The sequence below is a fragment of the Panthera tigris genome, chromosome C2, assembly GCF_018350195.1.
Source record: "Panthera tigris isolate Pti1 chromosome C2, P.tigris_Pti1_mat1.1, whole genome shotgun sequence".
Classification (NCBI taxonomy): domain Eukaryota; kingdom Metazoa; phylum Chordata; class Mammalia; order Carnivora; family Felidae; genus Panthera; species Panthera tigris.
In genome coordinates this window covers 57,846,665-57,867,481 of record NC_056668.1, presented here as the reverse complement: position 1 = coordinate 57,867,481, position 20,817 = coordinate 57,846,665, and the positions used below count along the sequence as shown (strand labels likewise).

General features: G+C 43.6%; 1 protein-coding gene across 3 annotated transcripts in view; it reads right to left on the bottom strand.

The window, feature by feature from the left end:
• PHLDB2 (pleckstrin homology like domain family B member 2) overlaps positions 1-13,762 on the bottom strand; it is a 110,152-nt gene extending 96,390 nt beyond the window's left edge. The window contains exon 1 of one of the 3 annotated variants that reach the window (XM_042999009.1): positions 13,729-13,762. In XM_042999009.1, the coding sequence (XP_042854943.1) occupies positions 13,729-13,732 (4 nt within the window). In that variant the 5' untranslated portion in view covers positions 13,733-13,762. The remainder of the gene's footprint in view (positions 1-13,728) is intronic. The other 2 variants (XM_042999010.1, XM_042999011.1) reach the window with 2 other exon arrangements.
• Positions 13,763-20,817: the final 7,055 nt, after the last annotated feature.

The window sequence follows — 20,817 nt, the reverse complement described above, 5'->3', positions numbered from 1 at the left end:
AAAGCAGTATTGCTCTTCTACACCCCGTAACATTGGGATACGACTATGTCTCTGGCTTTGATCAAGGAACTAGGAGAGAAAGTGAGACGTCAGTTCCAAGCTGAAACATTAAGAGCTGGGGCATGATTCACTCTTTCCATCCCTCTGCTGAGACGGCTAGCATCCATCCAAGTCTGTACCCCTCAGTGAGGACACCATGGAACAGGACCCCTGCCAGCCCAAGATGGTCTTAAGCCACTGAGATTTGGGAGTTGCTTGCTACCAGGAAGGTGTTAATCTTCCTTAAGTTCTTACCATAAACTAGGCTCTCAAGCTGAGTACTGGGAAGTATGTGGTCAGACACCACTTCCTGCCTTACACGGCTTATAGTCCAAGGGGAGAGACACTCATATGAACAAATGATTGCTCTTAAGACACATGCCTTAATAAAGAACTGATTGACACACTGGTAAAGGAGCGTGGAGGGGATTAACTCAGTAAGAGTGGCAGCCTGTGGAAATTATGGTGGAAAGAAATGACAAAAAACTCATGTCTCATTGAAGGAAAGGGAATCTGGTGAGGACTACCCAAAGGTAGCATAAGGCCACTTCTGCACTTAAGATTCTGTGATTTAAAAAAAAAATTATTTTTTTATTTATTTTTTGAGAGAGAGAGAGAGAACGAGTAGGGGAGGGGCAGAGAGAAAGACACACAGAATCTTGAAACAGGCTCCAGGCTCTGAGCTGTCAGCACAGAGCCCCATGCAGGGCTTGAACTTGTGAACTGCGAGATCATGACCTGAACTAAAGTCGGACGCTTAACCGACTGAGCCACCCAGATGCCCCTAAAATTCTGTGATTTTAAGGGTATAAGCAAAATCTCAAGCCCATTAGAGATTAGACCACTGGTACATGCAGCAAATGCCCTGTCTCTGACAGAATTAATAACAAAAATCATGTAAGGAAAAAGAGCTATTTTGGATGGCATGGTCCTTTTTGAAAATTTCTAGCATGTACCTCTTCTGGGATGAACTCTATTTAATAACCATGCATTTTTCTCTCATAGTGATCTAAATTCTTTCTCATCTCTACCACCATGTAAGATATGCCCTCAAGGGTCCAAGCCATTTGCCTACCCTAGAAGTAGGTTAAACTGGAAAGCAATCCTCCAACCATTTAGGATATTTTAGACAAGGCTACAAAAGGAAATCTCTAAGTGAGATGTTAGAATAGACAAGAAAAGAATGAAAGTCAGTGGGGTGACTTTGGTTTAAAGATAATGTATACAAAATAGGAAACAGAGCTAAGTTAGAAGAGGAATTCCCACAATGTGCGGAGACAGCAATCTGGAAAGCAAGCCAGGGCACATGTGATTAAACAGAAGTCAAAAATTAAACAGTGAGCCCAAATGCTGCATTTTAAACATTTACTCTGTTAACAGCACAGAGCCGAAGGGCTTAACACTTAATATCAAAATGGATCCTTAAAAGTTTAATTTTTTAAAAGAGTATAGTTTTTCTGTTTTCTCCTAATAAAATTAGTCAGGCCAGTCTGTATAAAACAAATAAATTCTATTTTGGTATGAATAAAAGTTTATTTTTTGACTCAGCCATATAAGATAATGATGTGATTTTACTTATTTGCTTTTTAAATTTTTTTTTTAATGTTTACTTATTTTTGAGAGATAGAGACACAGAGTGTGAGTGGGGGAGGGGCAGAGAGAGAGGGAGACACAGAATCCGAAGCAGGCTCCAGGCTCTGAGCTGTCAGCACAGAACCTGACGTGGGGCTCAAACCCACAAACTGCAAGATCATGACCTGAGCTGAAGTCGGACGCTTAACTGACTGAGCCACCCAGGCGCCCCTGATGTCATTTTAGATTATAAAATATATTACTCTATTTGAGCCTATTTGCAGCTGCAAATGCTACTTAATCACCCAAATAAAATATTCACAAATTCTTTTCCCTCTTTATCTGGGCAAATAAAACTGTAGAATATGAAACTTCCTAACCTGCAGGGTTGCATACTTGATACCCTTCTCTTCCTCACACACGCTTTTTTAAAAATCAAGAAGTGTAATTACTGAAACAGTTTGGTTGACCAAACAAAATGCAACACCAAAGTACTGCAAAGCAGCGCTTGCTGAAGGAAGATCAGCTTTACAGACTCCAGGGAAGAGACAAGCAGGACATTTGCAAATAAGAAACCACAACTGAGAAACATGCAACGTTTCTCCCCCATACATACTTGTAGGGGAAAGTTAAACATGATTTGGATGTACGCACATTCCAGAGAATATCTGAAAGGATATTCGTGTTTGACACCCCAGTTTTTCTGTTCAACCTCACTAGGTCTATTAAGGATATGTGAAAGGCTGTGCATATGAAAATACATCATCAAACACAAATATGGAACTTACTCGTTTTCCCAAAGCTTTGTCCACGTGCCAGAGTTGAGTGATATGTATACTTGTCTCAGTTTGGTTATCTCTTAATGCCGCCAACCCACTCAACTCAAAAGGTAAAGGATAAGCGGGTGCCCTTCCTGACCCCAGGCATGATAATATGGCTGTGATACCCTTCCCCTTCCCTACTTCCAGAGTATACTTTTCATTGCAGGTGAGATCACGTTAGTGTGGGCCTAGAGATGGGGAAAGCACAGGGGAATGGAGACCCGTAGAGCCAATATGCGCTTTGAAGGAGGGGGAGCCAGGAGGGGGGGGGGCAGGAAGGTGGAGAACACACTGGAAGAGTTTAGGTTTGATGAATTCCCTGGCGATGAGGGGAAGGAGCGGTGGGACATGGGAACACTGCAGACGGATGCATCAGAGACTGCTGCCGAGGTCGGGACGAGGAAGGACTAGGAAGCACCACGAGAGAGGTGTGCCAAAGCGGTGAGCAAGAGAGAGGGCAGCAGAGGAGAGAGATCTGTGTTAACATGTGTAAGAGGGGAGGCAGGCGAGGAGGACCCTGTTTCCAGCCTGGCTTCTGCGTGTTTATTTTGGGTTTCTTGTACATTTTATGTCAACAAAAAAGAAGTCTCAGGGAAATTATAAAAATCACTGCATTGTTGTTGTAGAAGCAAAAGAGTCCCGAGGGCTTTCACAAGTACATACATTACACGCGGATCCACAGAATGGGCGTGGAGAAGGGAGAAGGCATCTGGTGCCCATCTGAGAGAAAAGACAACACCGGGAAGTCTAAACAGGAAAGAAGTTAATGTGTGTTGAAATGTTTCGGTTTACTTTCCAATCCATAAATTTAATCCCCCCTCCCCCCCAGAGCTCTGGTTATTTTATCACCTGAAATGTACTTCAGCTCATCGTCAATTAGAAAATGCCAGAAGACATGAAGAGATCTCTGGATGACACCACGGAAACTCACAGTATGTTTTCCCTAGAGAAGAAAATGACTTGCAAAACTAATCTCAAGGATCATGTTGGTTAAGTGTCTTGGTAGCTCCTTTTCTCTCTGACACATGGCTCTGGTATCTGTTTTAAAACAGAATTCTCCAGCGCCATTTACACTCAATACAGTGAGCTGATCTCATTCAAACTATGTCGCCTACAGTGAATTGACAGCATTGAGATTGCCAGAGCTACAGGATCTTGGTGTCAAGAGGTTGAAAACACACCCGGCGATCAAAGGGTTAAAAAAAAAAAAAAAGGAAATCAAAGCAAAGCGTGTGTTGTGTTTCTTGCACCCTGCTGCATTGGCTTGTGTTAAGGGAGCCGGACTTACAGTCCGGTCCATATAAATGCAGTTATCCAGAAACCCAAAAGATTTTGCAGGAGTCCCGCTGTATATGACACGTTACTTGTCATTTGACATTGCCATGCACAGACACTTCGTAGGGTCACCCAGAACAGTGGGGATTAATCAGAGCAGACCTGCCCGAGCAGAGCAGGTGAACTGCAGAGTGGCTGGGAAAAGGTGAGGATGTAGATTACAGAAGCAAATTCAGAAAAAAGAATACCCCCTAAAATCGGGAGGGTACACGTTAAAATTTCCACTTAATAAAAAAGTTTGAGTCTCTACTGTGTCCTACTCGGGCCCTCCAAGCAGAGGCGCTGGCTCTGGGAACATATGTTGTCGCAGACAGTGGCCGACACTGGTTTCAAAGCTCTCCCAGACCACTGGTGGTCCACAGGCTGGTCTCTTTCAGTGCTAATGTTTACAATATGGTGATGTTATAAATAAAGCACGTGCTGATGACATGTAATTGAATTCAGACACCAGCTTGGAGCAGTCCCTCAGAAGTAGTGCCATTCTTTACATGAATTCAGGGGAGGAGGGGTATTCCTGTGGCAGCAGATGGGGCCTGAGGGGGAGCTTTTTTTTTTTTTTTTTTCCCTGAGGGGAACTTTTAGAGGACGAAAAGGGAAACCTGGGGAATTCATTTCAGCCCCAAACTGGAAGCTTAAGAATGGAGAACAATGGATACAAAACCTCCTTCTTTTTCCACTAATCCCAACAAGAAAACATGATGAAGGGGGGGGGGGGGCTAATTAGAAGCTTCAGGAAGAACCATTTCCTTCTCTAGCAATATTCTCATTTCAGAACTCCCAAAGCAGCCATTTCCCCTATCCTCTGTTAATCCAAACATCATCGTCGCTTAAATCTTCAATCCTCTCAGCTCTCCCTTCCGCAAACATACCCTCCTTTTGCACAAATATTTCCTTCCATCACTAAATCCTCCTCGTCCTTGTCCATCTTGTGCAAAGAAGCCTCACCTCTCTGCTTAGCCCCACACCCACTGGCAAACACCTCCTGCTGGCAAATATCCCCAGATCCTGTCTCCTTCGTAGACGCCTCCCATACACTTTCTGCAAGCATCCCCAAGTCATGGTCTCAACCTATCCTCATCTCCCACTCACTCATCCCACTTCTTAACTTTGTTCAACTCTTCTTCCTCACTCAAGATTTTATATCCTAGCACAGAGAAGAAAAACACTTGTGTAGGGGGGCATAGTACCCTTCTTGTTCTTTTTGTAAGTAAACATAGCAGCAAATGAATTCCCACTCTTCCCTTGCTCCATGTTTGTCATTTAAAGATCTTCCTAGGGGCGCCGGGGTGGCTCAGTTGATTTAGCATCCAACTCTTGATTTCAGCTCAGGCCATGATCTTGCAGTTCCTGAGTTCAGTGAGATGGAGCCCGGCGTCGGGCTCTGTGCTGACAGCTCAGAGCCTGCTTGGGATTCTGTCTCCCTCTCTGCCCCTCTCCCCTCCTCTCAAAAGAAATAAATAAACTTAATATTTAAAGATCTTCCTCTTTGAACAAAATAATTATTATCCACTAGACACATGTTAGATAGGTTGATAATCTCCAAGGAGGTTATTTTCATCTCTCAGAAAGATCCCAAACAAAAAAAAGCAATTCCACAGGAATACATGTATTTTACACTTGATCTTAGCCAAAAGGCCGAGAAGCGATTAGGAATACATGTATTTTAATGGCAGAATAAGGAGGCTGTTTTGTCCTTGCAGACTGAACCTATTCACAGGCGGTTGTAAATCTTACTGTGTGCAGACACGCACACACACCCTGACAGACACGCAGAGACAGACGCATGCTGCCCACATGCCCAGGGCAGCCTAAAACGCATGAAGGCTTTTCGTGACTGCCAGAACAGGCTCTCCAGAACCCAAGCAACTTGTGGCATCCTCAGAATTGGCCAGGTGTCAGGGTGGCCCACAGCCGGGCTGGGAAGAAAGGTGAGGACCACTGGAATGGCTGACAGGTCTCAAAGGACACTGATCACACAGTTTCTCTCTAGGTTTGCTTTTGTTTTTTGCATTTGAAGTTTTATTCTATTATATTCTGAAATCACCTAAACAAAGAGGTCAGGGAAACCATTAAAGAAAGAACAAAAGCATGAAATGGGGCTGCAGGGAGGAAAGAGCACAGCCAGCAGTGGTGAGCCACCAGGGGATAATAAGAACATTTAACGCAGATGGAAGACGTGAGGACAGAAAGTTAAAAAGAGTTCCAGTTTCTTCCTATCACAATAAAGGAGTCGAACCTCACGCTCCCATTCCCTTCTGTCATCTCTTGCTGTCCTGAAGTCTAAGCTCTGTCCAAAAGAGAACTCCAGATGGTATCCAAAGTTTCCTAAAAGTAATCACCATCAACAGCAATACCATACTTCAAATGGGGATCTTTATCTCCTATGATCAGAGGCTACTTTTAAATAAGTCTAGAGTGTTTATAGGAATAAAAATCTTAGAGGACTCTTTTTTAATGTTTATTTTATTTATTTTGAGAGAGAGAGAGAGTGAGAAAGCAGGGGAGGGGCAGAGGGAGAATCCCAAGCAGGCTTCACACTGTCAGGGTAGAGTCCAACTCGGGGCTCGAACTCACTAACCATGAGATCATGACCTGAGCCGAAATCGAGAATTGGACACTTAAACAACCGAGCCACCCAAGGCGTCCCTAAAAATCTTTGAGGACTCTTAGTGAAGAGGGTAAAACATCAATTATGGGCCTTAAAAAAATTTTGTGCTAGCTCCTTGAATAAGACTTGTTTGTATGAACTTTAAAATATTCTTTAGACTCCCCAAGGAATTTGGCAATAGATTTCCTGTGATAGCTCTCTCCAGCCAGTGAGGAAGGCGAGAGGGAGGAGGCAAAGCAGAAACAATCTCAAAACACCTATGGGCCATTCATATTCCCTTCCCACCAACAAAATTCCTGACTTTTACCTAAATCCCCAAGATGTGACTTTTATCAGTTAGACTCACATGTATGTTTACACCATTATTAAGGGAGCTTTAGCAATATTTAAAAAGAGAGACAATAATAATCCAAGAAGCATGTGTATATATATAATATATATACTACATACATTTATAATAAATTAAGTAGAACACGGTGACATGCTAGGAAAGGTCTCAAAGCATGATGTCTCCAATTATTTAAAATAAGAGACACGAAGGAATATACTAAACGGCACCACAGAGATGCTATCACTTACATCTAGAATATGAGAAAGGCTACAGGAAAAAAAAAACAAAACAACAAACCAATGTCTTCAACCAGCATATGGCAAGGGGAAAAAAGGAACAAGACAGAGAGGGAACTGTACTAGATTAAAAGAGACTCAGGAGAGTTTCTGAACATTGACAATAACACAGATGATATTATAAGTACTGCTATTTTTTTCAGGTGTCCTGATGATATAGTTACATTTAAAAAAAAATCCCTATCTTTTCTGGGGCACCTGGGTGGCTCAGTTGGTTAAGCTTCTGACTCTTGATTTCGGCTCAGGTCCTGATCTCAGGATTTGTGAGTTCAAATCCCTCATCAGGCTCTGCTCGGACAGCGAGGAGCCTGCTAGGGATTCTCTCTCTCTGCCCCTCCCCCGCCCTTGCCCTCTCAAAATAAACTTAAAAAAAAAAATCCTAATCTCTTAGAGTTATATTTTAAGAGTTACATATTTTAGAGTTATATATTTATTTATGAATGAAATAGTACAGTGTTTACAATTTGGTTTATAACAATCCATATTTTGGGGGAAGAAGTAAGGTTTGCACATGAAACAAAGATTAGCGTTACATATGAAAGATACATGAGATTTCACTGTATTATTCTGTTAACTTTTGGGTATGTTTAAAGTTTCTCATAATACAATAGTTAAAAAGTGAGATGTATACATTTTGCAAATCAATATGAATAAAAATACATGAACATATACTGACTTAAAAATTATAGTGGCTCACTTACAAAACGTGATAGGGTCAAATCGGTGGCTCCTAGCTTATTTTTTTTTAAGTATGAAATGTTAACCCTCTATCATAGTGAATTAAGCTCCTAAAACCTGAGTCTTTTAAGTATGTGGGAGAAGTTTGAAAGAAAAAATGCACTGTTCAGATTGCAAGTGTCAGGCCATTTGTTATATTCGGAATGCTTGCACGATAATGCTAGGTGCAGTAACTAAATTTCACCACTATGTGTGCCCAAAGAAAAACCATCTCTTCAGACAGTTAAAATGTAAAAGTATTCACAAAAACTGCCAACCTTGCTATATAATGAGGAATGTGAACCTCAAAAAACTTAAATACTCACACTTTATAGATCTATGCTAAGAGAGACTGACATGCTTTGTAGATTCTTAAATTAGGTGACTTCCTTTTTGAAAGTGAGAGCGTTAAAGGAAACTATAGACCCATATTTTTAGGGTTCTTTATAGAATCCTAAAGCAGTTTCCGGTCAACATGAAGATTCCTGAAATTTTCCCAAATAAATCCAGTGTTTCCAGATGTTTCTTACTTCTGATCATGGGAATAATTCATCCCTGGGTTGAGGTGACTCTGACTATAGACCTTGGAAGAATCCTCCTATTATGTGATCACTACAGTGAAGATGAAACCAGAGAGGTAGGGGGGAGTCACAAAATAGCTAAACCGGAGGTCATGACTGTGTGTACACCCTCCTTTAGGTCCACTTCCTGAAGCAGAGGGGTACTCCAGTATCCAATTTCCAACAAGAACAATATTGACCCTAGGATCACAAGGGAATAAAGATGCTCTCTCTTGGCCCTGAAACCACCCCTAGGGACTTGAATTGGAAGCTGAGAGTCTATGGGACCAAACTCTGATCTTTCCACCACCCTGTCCCCCCATTCCAGTGTCCGATCAAAATACACTCTCTTAAGAGTCATTTTGTAATCTTCCAAAGTAACACTCGCCAAAACCCAAAACACTACATTTCCCATTCTCTTACCCAAAACTTACGAACTGGGAATAGTTGGAGCATGTAGGCTCAGGAGAGATGGAACACAAGGGGACCACATCTTCCATAGTTGTGTTTTTCCCTTCAACTCAAAAACTGAGCCGATGGATTTTAAAAATACCATAAAGTAAACAAAACAGTCCATGCCTTCATTACTTAATGGTTGATTACAGGGAATGGGTATTACAAGACATTTAATTTTCCCCTCTCCTGATGCCTACCTTTGGACCATACGTTTCTCAAAAGAGAAAGGACTTGAACCAGAGATCTATAATCAACTGACTAAATTAAATTTAATCAATGCAGTTGTTTATAGCTCTGGCCAAAAGACCTAATAAAGGAAATGGTTTCCTCAGGGTGTTATTCTTATTGTAATGGTCAAAATAGTAGAAAGAACACTGGACAGACTGCCAGGAACATGAGTCAGGAGACCCGTCCTAGTCCTGGTTCTGCCAAAATCACCAACAGAAGTTAAAGCGGGAGCAAGTCACTCCTGTCTTCACCTTGTGTTAGCTGAGGTTTCCCGTATTTAAAATGGTAAGGGTGAATTGGGTGTTCTTTCTGCTCCAACTTTCTGGAGCAACAGATAGATACTGGTTAAATAACACAGGAGTGCCAGTTATACAATGCAGGACATGGAAATGACCAAAGGACAGAAACATGTTTTAGTGATAAGGTAGCAGCTACCTAATTGGGAAAAGCTTGCACCGGTGCCGTTGCTCATGACATTCCAAGGGCGTGGTAAATTGTTTCAGCATAACAGAGTGGGACAAAGGCCTGGTCAGAGTTACATTAATGCAATATAATACGGGTATTTGATTCAGCGTGATGTATAAGAAATATGTGCTCTGCATTCCCATGGCTTGCAATTTCCTTAATAAATCTTAAGCTGTTTTCGAAAACCTACTTCTGCAATGACGTAAGCAGTGTGGCAGCCAGACATCACTTCCCAGTCTCCTCTGAGTATCTCTTGGCTATGAAGCACTATTCACACTGGGTCTGAACTGGCCAAAAGAATGCAGGAGCAGGCTTTCCTCTGCTTTTTACCTGCCCTTGTTTTAGCAGTACACTGGTCAAGAAACACACCTAGGAAAAATCTTGTAACCTTTAGCTTTTTGCCATTCCATATGTTAATTCCACAAGCATACTACCATCTGGAAAAGTCACACACAATGTGTAAACCAAATATTCTAAGCTGATCAACACTAATTTCTGCTGAACTCCAGATTTAGCAGCAAGTCTCAGAAAAGGCTGACCCTGCTTGAGGTAACGATATTAAATATTGGCATGCACAAACTTTTCCTTCCCCTTCATTTGCAAAGTAAGAAAAAAGCAGCAGTTTGTGTAATAAATCAACTTTCACACTCTAAAGAAAAAAAAATAGCTCTTGTAAAAAACTCTCCAAAACGTTTCCATGTAACTTTGCTTGCTATTCTAGATCTTACTTATCTGTTTCTTTGTACAGCAAGCTTCTCCAAACACTGGCTTTCCCACCAACACCTCAATAAAATGAGTTTTAAACCTGGGTTTCTATTATTGACCACTAGCTGCTATAGATAAAATCTTGCCTTTAAAGCACATAAAGCACAAAGCTTCTTTTCAACATGTAAGAAACATCCCTAAATATCACGAAAACAACTGAAATTAACGCCTAGAGGATTCAAATCCTGTGCGACAAAGACAAGTTCTTGCCTAACTGTTTATCTTGAAGGGATGTGACACCCTGAGCTACCATTTTTGGTCTTATTCATTTTCAAAAGACAAGAGTCACATTACTCAGATGCCAATAAATATTTCCAGCCAGCAGTTATTTAAAAAACAAAACAAGGCCAACGCCTGTCTTCTCTCCCATCATCTGAAACAAAAGTAACAACAATAACTACAAGGAAGGTGATCATGGGAAGGCTGCCCCCTTCTTTATTGTAGTACCTGCAGGGCGCAGACCCCTTAAAAAAGTCACCACTTTCAAATCATTTCTAAATATACTACCACATACTTGGCTTTGAGGTGCACCCATTGGCTAGTCATCAAGATGATAAGAACTTACCTCAGCACAGTTCAGAGTTCTGACCTCTCCCAAGAAAGGCATACTAAAACAGTCTCCTCTAACGCCAGAACCTCCCAAACTTGGATTGATTATAACTACCCTGGCAGCAACACTTAGCACACAGACCTAGAATTCCTAATCACAGGCTTAATGGCTACTCATAGAAATGTAAATGTACGAGTACATGTTTGTAACTGATTGTAAGTGATTGGGCACAAATTTTTTGATCTTTCAAAACTCACGGAGATAACCCCTTTCTATAAACAGAGCCATTCACAAACGCCATGCTTTTTTAAACTCTCCCAGAAAATTAACAATAGCTTTACACTATTGTCATATTCTTCACCATCAGGGAAACGGATGGAATGGTAGAGACTGGGGTATAAGAAAGTAACAGTGGCATAGGAGTTAGATTTGACTTGCAGGCCCCGCACTATCCAGTCAAGTGAGTGCATTGGAGGCAAAGGAGTCAGATTAGAGGATTCCTTTTATTCTCAGGATTACTTTGTCTTACTTGCCCAAAGGATAGCTAAACTTGAATGGTCTTCAGATTCCTAACCCAAGTTCTTTGCAATCCTACTTATTGTAGACAGCCATTTCATCAGCTTATGAATTGCCCCCACAACTGCTCATTTCCTTATATGCCAGGTGGCTTTCCAAACCTCATACTCAGGAGGCCTCTCTCATTTCCCTCCTCTCCATTCATGTACTCTACTCTTAAGCCATGAGGCAGGGAGGGATGGAAAATCTCAAATGTTTCTATTTTGTACCTGGATTCAAAAGCAGCATCTGCTAGCCTTGTGGAACCATCTGTTGCCCACTCTGCCATGGGAAGGGTAGTGTAGGCATCAGACGTAGAGTGTCACAGATCACACAATGGAATTATCTCCTTCTTAGGGCTGACACACCCAGGCATATGCTCCACAGTCACCATGGCTAATGTTACTCTTCCCCAAGGGGTTTATTTATTTCCTCATGAAGAATGGTACCTCTAAATGCTCACAAAGGGTCAGGTCCACTAATAAAAAAAAAATTACAGTTGCTTGAACATCAATTGCTGAACTCCCTAATTCTGGGTTGTACCCAGGACTAAGTCTGCCACAAACTCATGTGCGATCTTATGAGTCACTAATCTCCAGGCATCTCCGTTTTCACATCTATAAAATAAGAAGGTGGAACTTGGTGATCTCTGAGGCTCCCCTGTAGTCTAATACTCCCAAATTCTGTGATTTTTAAGTGAACAAAGTTGTCGATGAACACAAGTTCTTTCACATCTTTGGTATATTAAGACTCTTAATGCCAACGGCAAAAGAATCTGGTGCTGACAAAAAGACTTCTATGACATGGTCTCTTGTGTTTAACAAGAACACAGTTGGTTTCTTGAGGATCCAAGTTAGATTAAGATCCCTAATCTTATTAACAGATGCCCATGAGGTAATACTCTGGTATTTTAGTGTATTATTCTGGAGCAGTATTCTAGATTTTGGGGGCTAGAGAATTCTTTGTGCCTGTTCTGTGCATTGTAGGATATTACATAGCAGCTGAGGCCTCTACCCACCATAGATGTCAGCCCAGTTGGCAGGGGGTGGGCTGTTCTCTACCTCCAGACGGACAACCAAAAATGTCTCCATACTTTAGCCAATATCCCTTGGGGAGCAAAAGCTACCCCCACTTCCAATTGAGAACCAACCACTGCTATACTGGATATCAGGGCTTTAAAATAATGCACATCACTTAGAAGTATTTTTGTGGTTGTTGTTAGTTTCAAATGGGTGACATTTACACTATTAATAAGTAAAGTACACCAAGACCTAACAGTCGGGTTTATAAAGCACATGTATTCCACTTGGAAGAAGTACAAAGCACAGCCTTTACAAATCGTTCATAGCACGCTTCCCTGCTAAGGGTGGAGAATTAGCACACAAAGTCATAACCTCAGCTGCTCTTTAAAAGTTTCCTAAGGAATCACGTTTTTCACAGTAACTTCCCTAGTACACTCTAGAAACAATCCTTGCCTAGAGACTTCACGATAGGGCTTTGACGAGAATAAGGAAAACCAATGGTTGGTTTAAGCACTTTGGCTGTTTCTTCCTTCTCTTGTGCAAAGCCAGTAAATAAAAAATGTTTCCGCAAAGGATGCTAATGAGTTTTGGCTTTGGTCTATATCCTTTAAGATAGGGTTTAGCAAACTCTTAGCTCAATGCCCCAAGTATCTTTTTCCTCCACCACTTTAAGCAGGCATCCAAGAGACACCCCCTCCCTACAGTCCTTCAGTCCTCAGCCCAAAGGAACAGCAGTTGCCAGCTGCATGAAACAGACTGAAGGCTGCAAACTGAAATGATTAGTACTCTTAACCAAACATCTCATTTTCCCATTGGTGAGAAAGGCTGAGATTTGCAAACCTCTGGGTCTCAGGAGGTGAAGGCTACACCAGTCAACTAAGAGCAAAAACTCAACTCTCCTTGGTTTTAAAGGAAATGCCAGTTATACACGTTTTGAGAACTTTACAGAGTTTCTAAAGTACATATAATGTTTACATTTCCACATTAAAAATGTAAGGTGAAAAAAAAAAAACGCTTTTAAAGAACTAAGTCCAGGATATGAAAAGGGAATCTTGAATAGACACAACTGTTACTTTTCAAAGAACTCAGCTCTTTAATCAAACAAATATTTACATAATTGACGGCAACGGTACCAGGGATATAGCCATTCTGTTAAAATACTGGGCAACTCTAAAGGTTTATTTATCCCAAATCCAACTACTCTGTTGCTATCCTACCAGGAAGCAAGAATTCAAGTGCTCTCAGGGCAAAAGTTTAACCCTCTGAAACTGAACTTCATTTAGATCGCTCCCAGCTGAATTCAGACAAAGTCAGAATCTCAGGGACGTATGTCAAACACCTAAATTAGACCGAACGAGGAAGCTCAAAGTTACACTCCAGTACTTGAAAAGAAGTGTCCGCAACTTACACATTTATAGAATGAAGGGAAATATGGCTGACAAATACTTCTCCTAAAAGGAATCCACATTCGTACGCTGCTTCTTCTAGTTCCACTCCCAGCCGCGCTTGGCAGTGATGAGCTGTGCATTCTAGAACTCGTGAGAGCTACTTCAGAGCTGCCGGAGGAAGACTTCCAGGGATGAGGGCAGGGCCTGCCCAGAGTATTTCCAGCCCCAGGCCAGTCTACCAATTTAAAAGGCTGCGGGCACAGTTCCCTCTTCCACATAAGAAAGGTAGATGGGCAGCCTCTGGAAGCAGGTTGGACTTCCGAAGCTCTTTCAAACAGAACACCTCCCCCCTGGAAGGGACAGCCTGTCAGCCTTTTAATTGCCTGCCGGTGGCGGGAGTTAGCCAGCTCCTGGACACTTTAATTTAAAGTGATGACTGCTGGAGCTAAGTTATTGAATGCACCAGCAAACATTTCAGCCGCGCCTCCGCCCTGCCCGACGCGGGTGAAACAGGGGTTCAGGACATTCCCCAATGCTTCCTCCAGCCGCTGTCTCCAGGGCTGCGGAGACCGCCAGACCACAAACTTTTGGAGATCGGAATCTGAGGTTCTGCACGGTTCAAACTTGCGAGCCCCACTTTTGAAACAGTGGAATCAGAAGCGCAGCCAGTCAGATATTTGGGGGCGGAGGGGGGTCTTTTTCTGAATCCCGCGCCCCACACCATCCTGCAGCAGACCTTCTCTTTCCTCCGCCCATCGCGACAAAGCAGCTCTCCACCGAAGATCCCCATACCTCTCCCCTTGGTCATTCCAGAGTTCTGGGCAAAAGTTGCCTCCGGTGCCCCCCCAAATCCCGCCCGTTCCCTGCAATCACTCTGTGAGAGTCTCCCCTACGCCGACACTCTCCTGCAGGGTCCAGCCATCCACCGGGGTCCAGGGCCCCCCAAACTGCGCGGCCAGGGTTCCGCTAACCCCAGCCCGGGCTTTTGTCCCTACAGCCTGCAAGAGAAGCAAAGCAACTCCGCGTCCCCGGCTCCCACTCACCGTCTCATCTTTCCTCGAGCCGCGGCTCTCCACCGGCCCCGCCGCCCTCTCGCCTGGCCCCGGCCCCCGCCCTCCCTCCGGCCCCGGCCCCCCAGGCCGGGCCCCGCCGCAGCTCCAGCCGCCGCCGTCCGGCCACTCCGGGCTAGCGGTGCGCAGTCAGCGCGCCCCTCCTCGGCCCCGGCGGCCACTGCCTCCTCTCCGCCCCCAGCCCTCCGCCGCGCAACCGGCGGCGACCAACTCGGCGCGGGGGAGGCAGCGCCCCCCAGGGGCGCGGCCCGGACACCGGGAGCCGGTGCCGCCCCCTCCTGCCCGCCGGCCGCCGCCCCCCCTCCTCACCTGGCGCTGCGGCGCGGCGGAGTCCCGGCGGCCAGGGCGGGAAGGCGCGCTCGGTGAGCCACGCCACGCAGTGCGCTCCCCCTCCGGCCGCGGTGGTGGGCTCCGCGCGCCGCGCTCCCGGGCCCCGACCCCTTCGCAGCCACCACGGCGGGCACCCTGGGACTCGAGGCGGTAAGGCGGTGAGCCGCCCAGCTCGCGGGCGGTGTGCACTCGGGCTTTTCACGGCTGCTGGAGGAGCCTGGCTGCTCGCCCCGGCTCCCGGCGCCAGTTCTCAAAGCCGCCTCTAGTGCCTTTACAGTCCCGCGCTAGAGACGTTTGTGGCAGGCTTTTTCTTTTCTTTTTCTTTTTTTTTTTTTACGAGCTGGAAGAAGGGCGGGAGGGTACACGTCCTCGGGTGATGATTTCCTCGCCCGACGTGAAGTTTCAACTGGGAAACTCCAGGTGACCACACCTCACCTGCTCCCGACAGTTCGCCCGCGGGCAGGTACCTGATGCGTCAGAAGAGCAGCTTTGCGAGCTCCTTGGGAAATGGCCTCAGCTAAGGGCTGATGATTGGAACTAATTCTGATTTCCTTTCGGTAATTTCTTTTGAAAGTTTCTGTTTTCCAACTTTTTTTTTTTTTTCTCAGTTGCTGCAACCAATGAGAACAATGCTGGTGGTGAATGGCCTCCATCGAGTGCCTCGGACGAAGGCACCGAAATGGACCCAGGGCAATCCGCGGTCCATCTGGGCACGCGGTAATGTGAGCCTCTGCCAAGTCGGGAGCCCTTCTCTGGGGTTACAAAGATAAAGGCCGCCGGCCCTCGAGGAACCCGCAGAAGCAAGGAAGAGAGCACCATGAAATGCAAGCTATTTAACTTATGCTCTGTATGGTTTGGGGGAAGTTGTTTTAGCTCCTAGTAACAGTTTCTTGGTCTACAGTGCAGTAATAATGATACTGATGCTGGAAGTCGGTTAATAAGGTTTTGCGTAATGTAGGCAAAGTACCTGACACCATGAGTGGCCCTAGTAGTCACCCAACAAATGGCTTCTTTAATGCACTTTTCGTTTGTGCAAGAAAAAGCCTGATTTCTAATTTCAGGGAGAGACTCATCTATGAACTGCTTGGTGTTTTATAGAACTACCCCATCCCCACCCGGTCCTGGCTCTTTGCCCCACAGAAACATACAGAGGCCAATCCAAAGGTTAAGTGCTCCTGCAGTTCTCTCTTCTCCTACATTAATTTTTTCCCTTTATTGGATCATCTCCATCAACATAAAATCATGCTACTTCTCCCATCTTAAAAACAAAAAACTCTTGAATCCACTTCCCCCACCAGCCACTTGCCCCTCTTCTGCTCTGCTAAAGCAAAATGCCTGTAAAGAATTTTAACAAGGGGCACCTGGGCGGTTCAATGGCTCACGCATCTGACCTCCACGCAGGTCTCATGGTTCATGAGTTCAAGCCCCACATCAGGCTTTGCACTGATAGCCTGCTTGGGATTCTTTCTCCCTCTCTCTGCCCCTACCCTGCTTGCACTCTCTCAAAATAAACAAATAAACTTTAAAAACAAAACAAAGAATTGTTAACAAAAGCCGTCTCCATGTGCTGTCCTCCCATTTACTCCAGTCAGGCTTTTGCTTTGACCACGTCCCTCAAATTCTTCTTACCAAGATCAAACTCTCAAATCAAAAGGTGTTTCAGTCTTTACCTCACTTGGACAGTCAGTAGCAATTAACAGTTGATCACTTTCTCCTCCTGGAAACGGTTTTGACTTCCATACCACCATGTTTTCATGGCTTCATTCCTAACCTTTGCCTGTCCCTTCTTTTCTCCCAGCCTCTGAGCTGTGGAGTGCCCAGGGTTCAGACTTTGGATCTCTTGTCTATCCACACTCTCTCCCATGGTGATCTCATCCTGTTTCATGGCACTAAATACCACCTATGTGGTAACGACTCCCAAATCTCACCTCCAGCCGGGTGTTCTCCCCTGAACTGCAGGCTTCAGGCAGTTGCTCACTTGGATGCCTATAGGGCTTCTCCCACTGAACATTTCCAACGCTGACATCCTGAGAGTCCTCCCTCTGTCCCCCACCCAACCTGTCCAAACTCAAGTCTCACTCCTATCAGGCCTAAAACCTTGGTATCATCTTTGATTTTCTATTTCTCTTGCATTTCCAATCCAATCCATCAGGAAATCCTTTTAGCTCTACTTCAAAAGAAGTCCGAGAATTCAACTGCTTAGCACCACCACTGTTCTTACCACCCAGGTCTAACCTAGCATCATGTCTTCACTTTGATTGCCCTAACCCTGTTTCTACTTTTGCCCCCCTCTGGGCTCTTCTCAACGCAGCAGCCAGAGCAATCCCTTTCAACAGGAAGCTCATATCCCTCTTCTGCTCAAAACCCTGCGATGAACCCCATCTCAATCAGAACAAAAGCGAAAGTCCATACAATAGCCCGGAAGGACAATACATGATCTGCCTTTCTCTAGCCTCAGCTCCTACTTCTCTCACTTCACTTACATAGCTCCTGCCACAGTGGCCTCCTCGGTATTCCTGGACTAGATCCCTGGACAGGTATGCTTCCATCTCAGGGCTTTTATGCTAGCTGGCCTCTCTGTCTGGACTTGTCCTCTCCCCAGCTGTTTTGCTCCCTCACTTCCTTCAAGACCCTGATCAATTGTCACCATGTTCCTCAGGCCTACCCTCAGTATTTAAAATTAAAAATTCATTCTTCATACAGTAAGCTTTCTTTAGTGTTTTATTGACAGAATTTTTACCTTCTATAATATTATAAAATGTCCTTTAAAAGTTGTATTTGTTGTCTAACTCTCCCCACTAGAATAGGAGTTCTGGGCAGGCAGGGATTTTTGTCTGTTCTCTCCAGAGATAGATCCCCGATGCCCCTAGAATGATGGCTGGCATTTAGTATGCATGGTAGCTTTGGGCCGAGCACATGGTTGCAAATATTTCCTTGCCCAGAATGATGCCAGTTGACCAGATAGACATTTTCAAGATGGTTGTGCTCCCCCAAAGGGTCTGAGGAGTATGTTTACCAACACATACATGGGAGGGGCTCAAAGAGTATTTATTCACTGTGACTTTTTAAAGTGACTAAAGCCAGTGGTACTTCTCACTCCTGCTTGTGTTCGTGTGGTTTTCTTTCTTTTTTTTTTTTTAATTTTTTTTTTTAACGTTTATTTATTTTTGAGACAGAGAGAGGACAGAGTATGAACGGGGGAGGGTCAGAGAGAGGGAGACACAGAATCGGAAGCAGGATCCAGGCTCTGAGCTGTCAGCACAGAGCCCGACACGGGGCTCGAACTCACGGACTGCGAGATCATGACCTGAGCCGAAGTCGGCCGCTTAACCGACTGAGCCACCCAGGCGCCCCTTGTTCGTGTGGTTTTCAATAATTTTCATTATTCCACGGGCGCCTGAGATGAAGCGCTCCCCCGAAAGGTGCAAAGCTTAAACTAAATGTGAAATGAAGACTCCAAGCATCTTAAAATGTGGAGAAGACACTCAAAATGTAACACCAGCTATTATGTAATAATTCTTATTATCAGAATTTCTTTTAATTATGATATTTTTAAAAATAGAAAAAAAATGAGCTCTTTCCTTCTACTTTTTCCATTTCCTGGGTTCTTTACAATGAAGTCCCCTATGTAATCCCAGACCAGAGCCGCACCTCACTCTATCTGCCCTTCTCTATTGTCCAGTAGGATTTGGTGTCGTAAACAACACAGCAGAACTTCCTTCCCTGTCCCCTTCTCTAGGATCTGGAGTGGTTGCAATACCTGATTTTACTTTGCTGTTTCCTCCCCTGAAGTAGGAAACGGAGAAATGTTGCACAAAGTGATATTGTAAATTACTTATGAGTTATTGCATTTGGAATTAATTTTGCTATTGTGCCCTCTCATCAGCAAACACCAGTTGGACCTGATTAACTCATGTCCTGAACCTGAATGTCTCTTCCTCTCTCTGCAGTGATAGCCTAACACATCTTTGTAGCTAGTAACTTGGGCCATTCTCAACCCCAGTCCAACTTGTGGAACAGCTTACTTGTACTGATGTTCTCTTTAATATTAATCCTATATAAAGAATCAAGTTGGTTTTTTTTTAATTTTTTACGTTTATTTTTACTTTTGAGAGAGCGAGAGAGACAGAGCATGAGTGGGGGAGAGGCAGAGAGAGAAGGAGATAGAATCCAAAGCAGGCTCCAGGCTCTGAACTGTCAACACAGAGCACTTACACGGGACTCCAACCCCCAAGCTGCAAGATCATGACCTGAGCCGAAGTCAGAAGCTTAAACGACTGAGCCACCTAGGTGCCCCAAGCCTGTATAAAGAATCAAGAATTTTTTATTTGCAGAGTGCAATGGAAAGATCCCTGGTCGTGGAGTCAGACAGCCCTCGGTTTAAACCCTGACTCAGCCCCATTTGAATGTGTTACTTACTTTCATTGAGAAACAAGCTTCTTTTCTGAAAAATGAGACTGATAATACCTGACTCGTATTTTAATGAATGAATGTGATAAGGCACCATGCTTTCCACAGGAGATAGGTAGCACCCAGGGAACACACGAAAGTGTAGTAGTTTTTTTTTCCTTTTTTTAAAAATAAAAATGGTATATATTTAAGGCAACATGATGATTTCATGGGCATACAAATAGTAAAAAGTTTACTAAGTCTAACATATCTTCTCACATAGTTACCTTATTTGTGTGGGTGGTAAGGACACCTGAAATCTACTCTCTTATCAATTTTCCAATATTCAATACAATATTATTAACTATAGTCATCATGTTGTACATTAGATCTCTAGACTTATTTATACTTTTAACTTCAACTCTATACTCTTTGACCAGCATCTCCCCACTTTCCCCACCCATTTCCCCCATCTCTCTGCCCCCAGTTATCATGTTTCTGCTCTCTGCTTCTATGTAATCGACCCTTAGATTCCACATATAAGTGAGATCATGCAGTTCTTTTCTTTCCATGTCTGGCATATTTAAAGTCCTCACCGAAAGAGTTGTTTCCAACCACACTTGTCTTCTCTTGTGGAACTGTTGTCAATGACATCAACCATTTTGTTTGGATTATCCTATGTTGAGTTCCACATCATAAACTCATTTTAGAATGTAGTACTAAAATAAAGTTTCTCTTTCTTAAAAAATCGATGTTCCTTCATTTCTTAGAAAAGGTATTTTGTCTACTTTCACAGTGGATTTGCCATTGTTGTTAAGGAGAACTGTGTAAACCCATGTTTCCCTTTGTATCCTGGTTTCCAGGAAGCTCAAAGTCATTAAATGATTGTACTATGGAAATAAAGATTTTGCTTCCTACCATTTTTTTTAAACATCTTTGATGTGTTTTTTATTTCAACAACCTTATTGGATATTTGGATTTTATTCTGTGTTCTCAAATATATATTTAAACATATGAAGTATACAAAATACCTTAGCTCTTCAAATTAACACCATAATGTTAACCAAAATTAAAGTGGACATTTTTACCCCTGTACAGCTTTATGTTCGAACTATTAAGATTGTTTCTCTAATTATGAGAATAATCTAAATACATTTGAAACATCTGATTAATTTCTGCATCAAATGTTATCTTTCTCCCCTGCCCGCAACCTTTTCTGTGAGTTTGTATTGGAATCAGGTAGGAAAAGGACGCTTTGTGTGTGTGTGTGTGTGTGTGTGTGTGTGTGTGTGTGTGTGTGTGTGTATAAACTTTAATCAA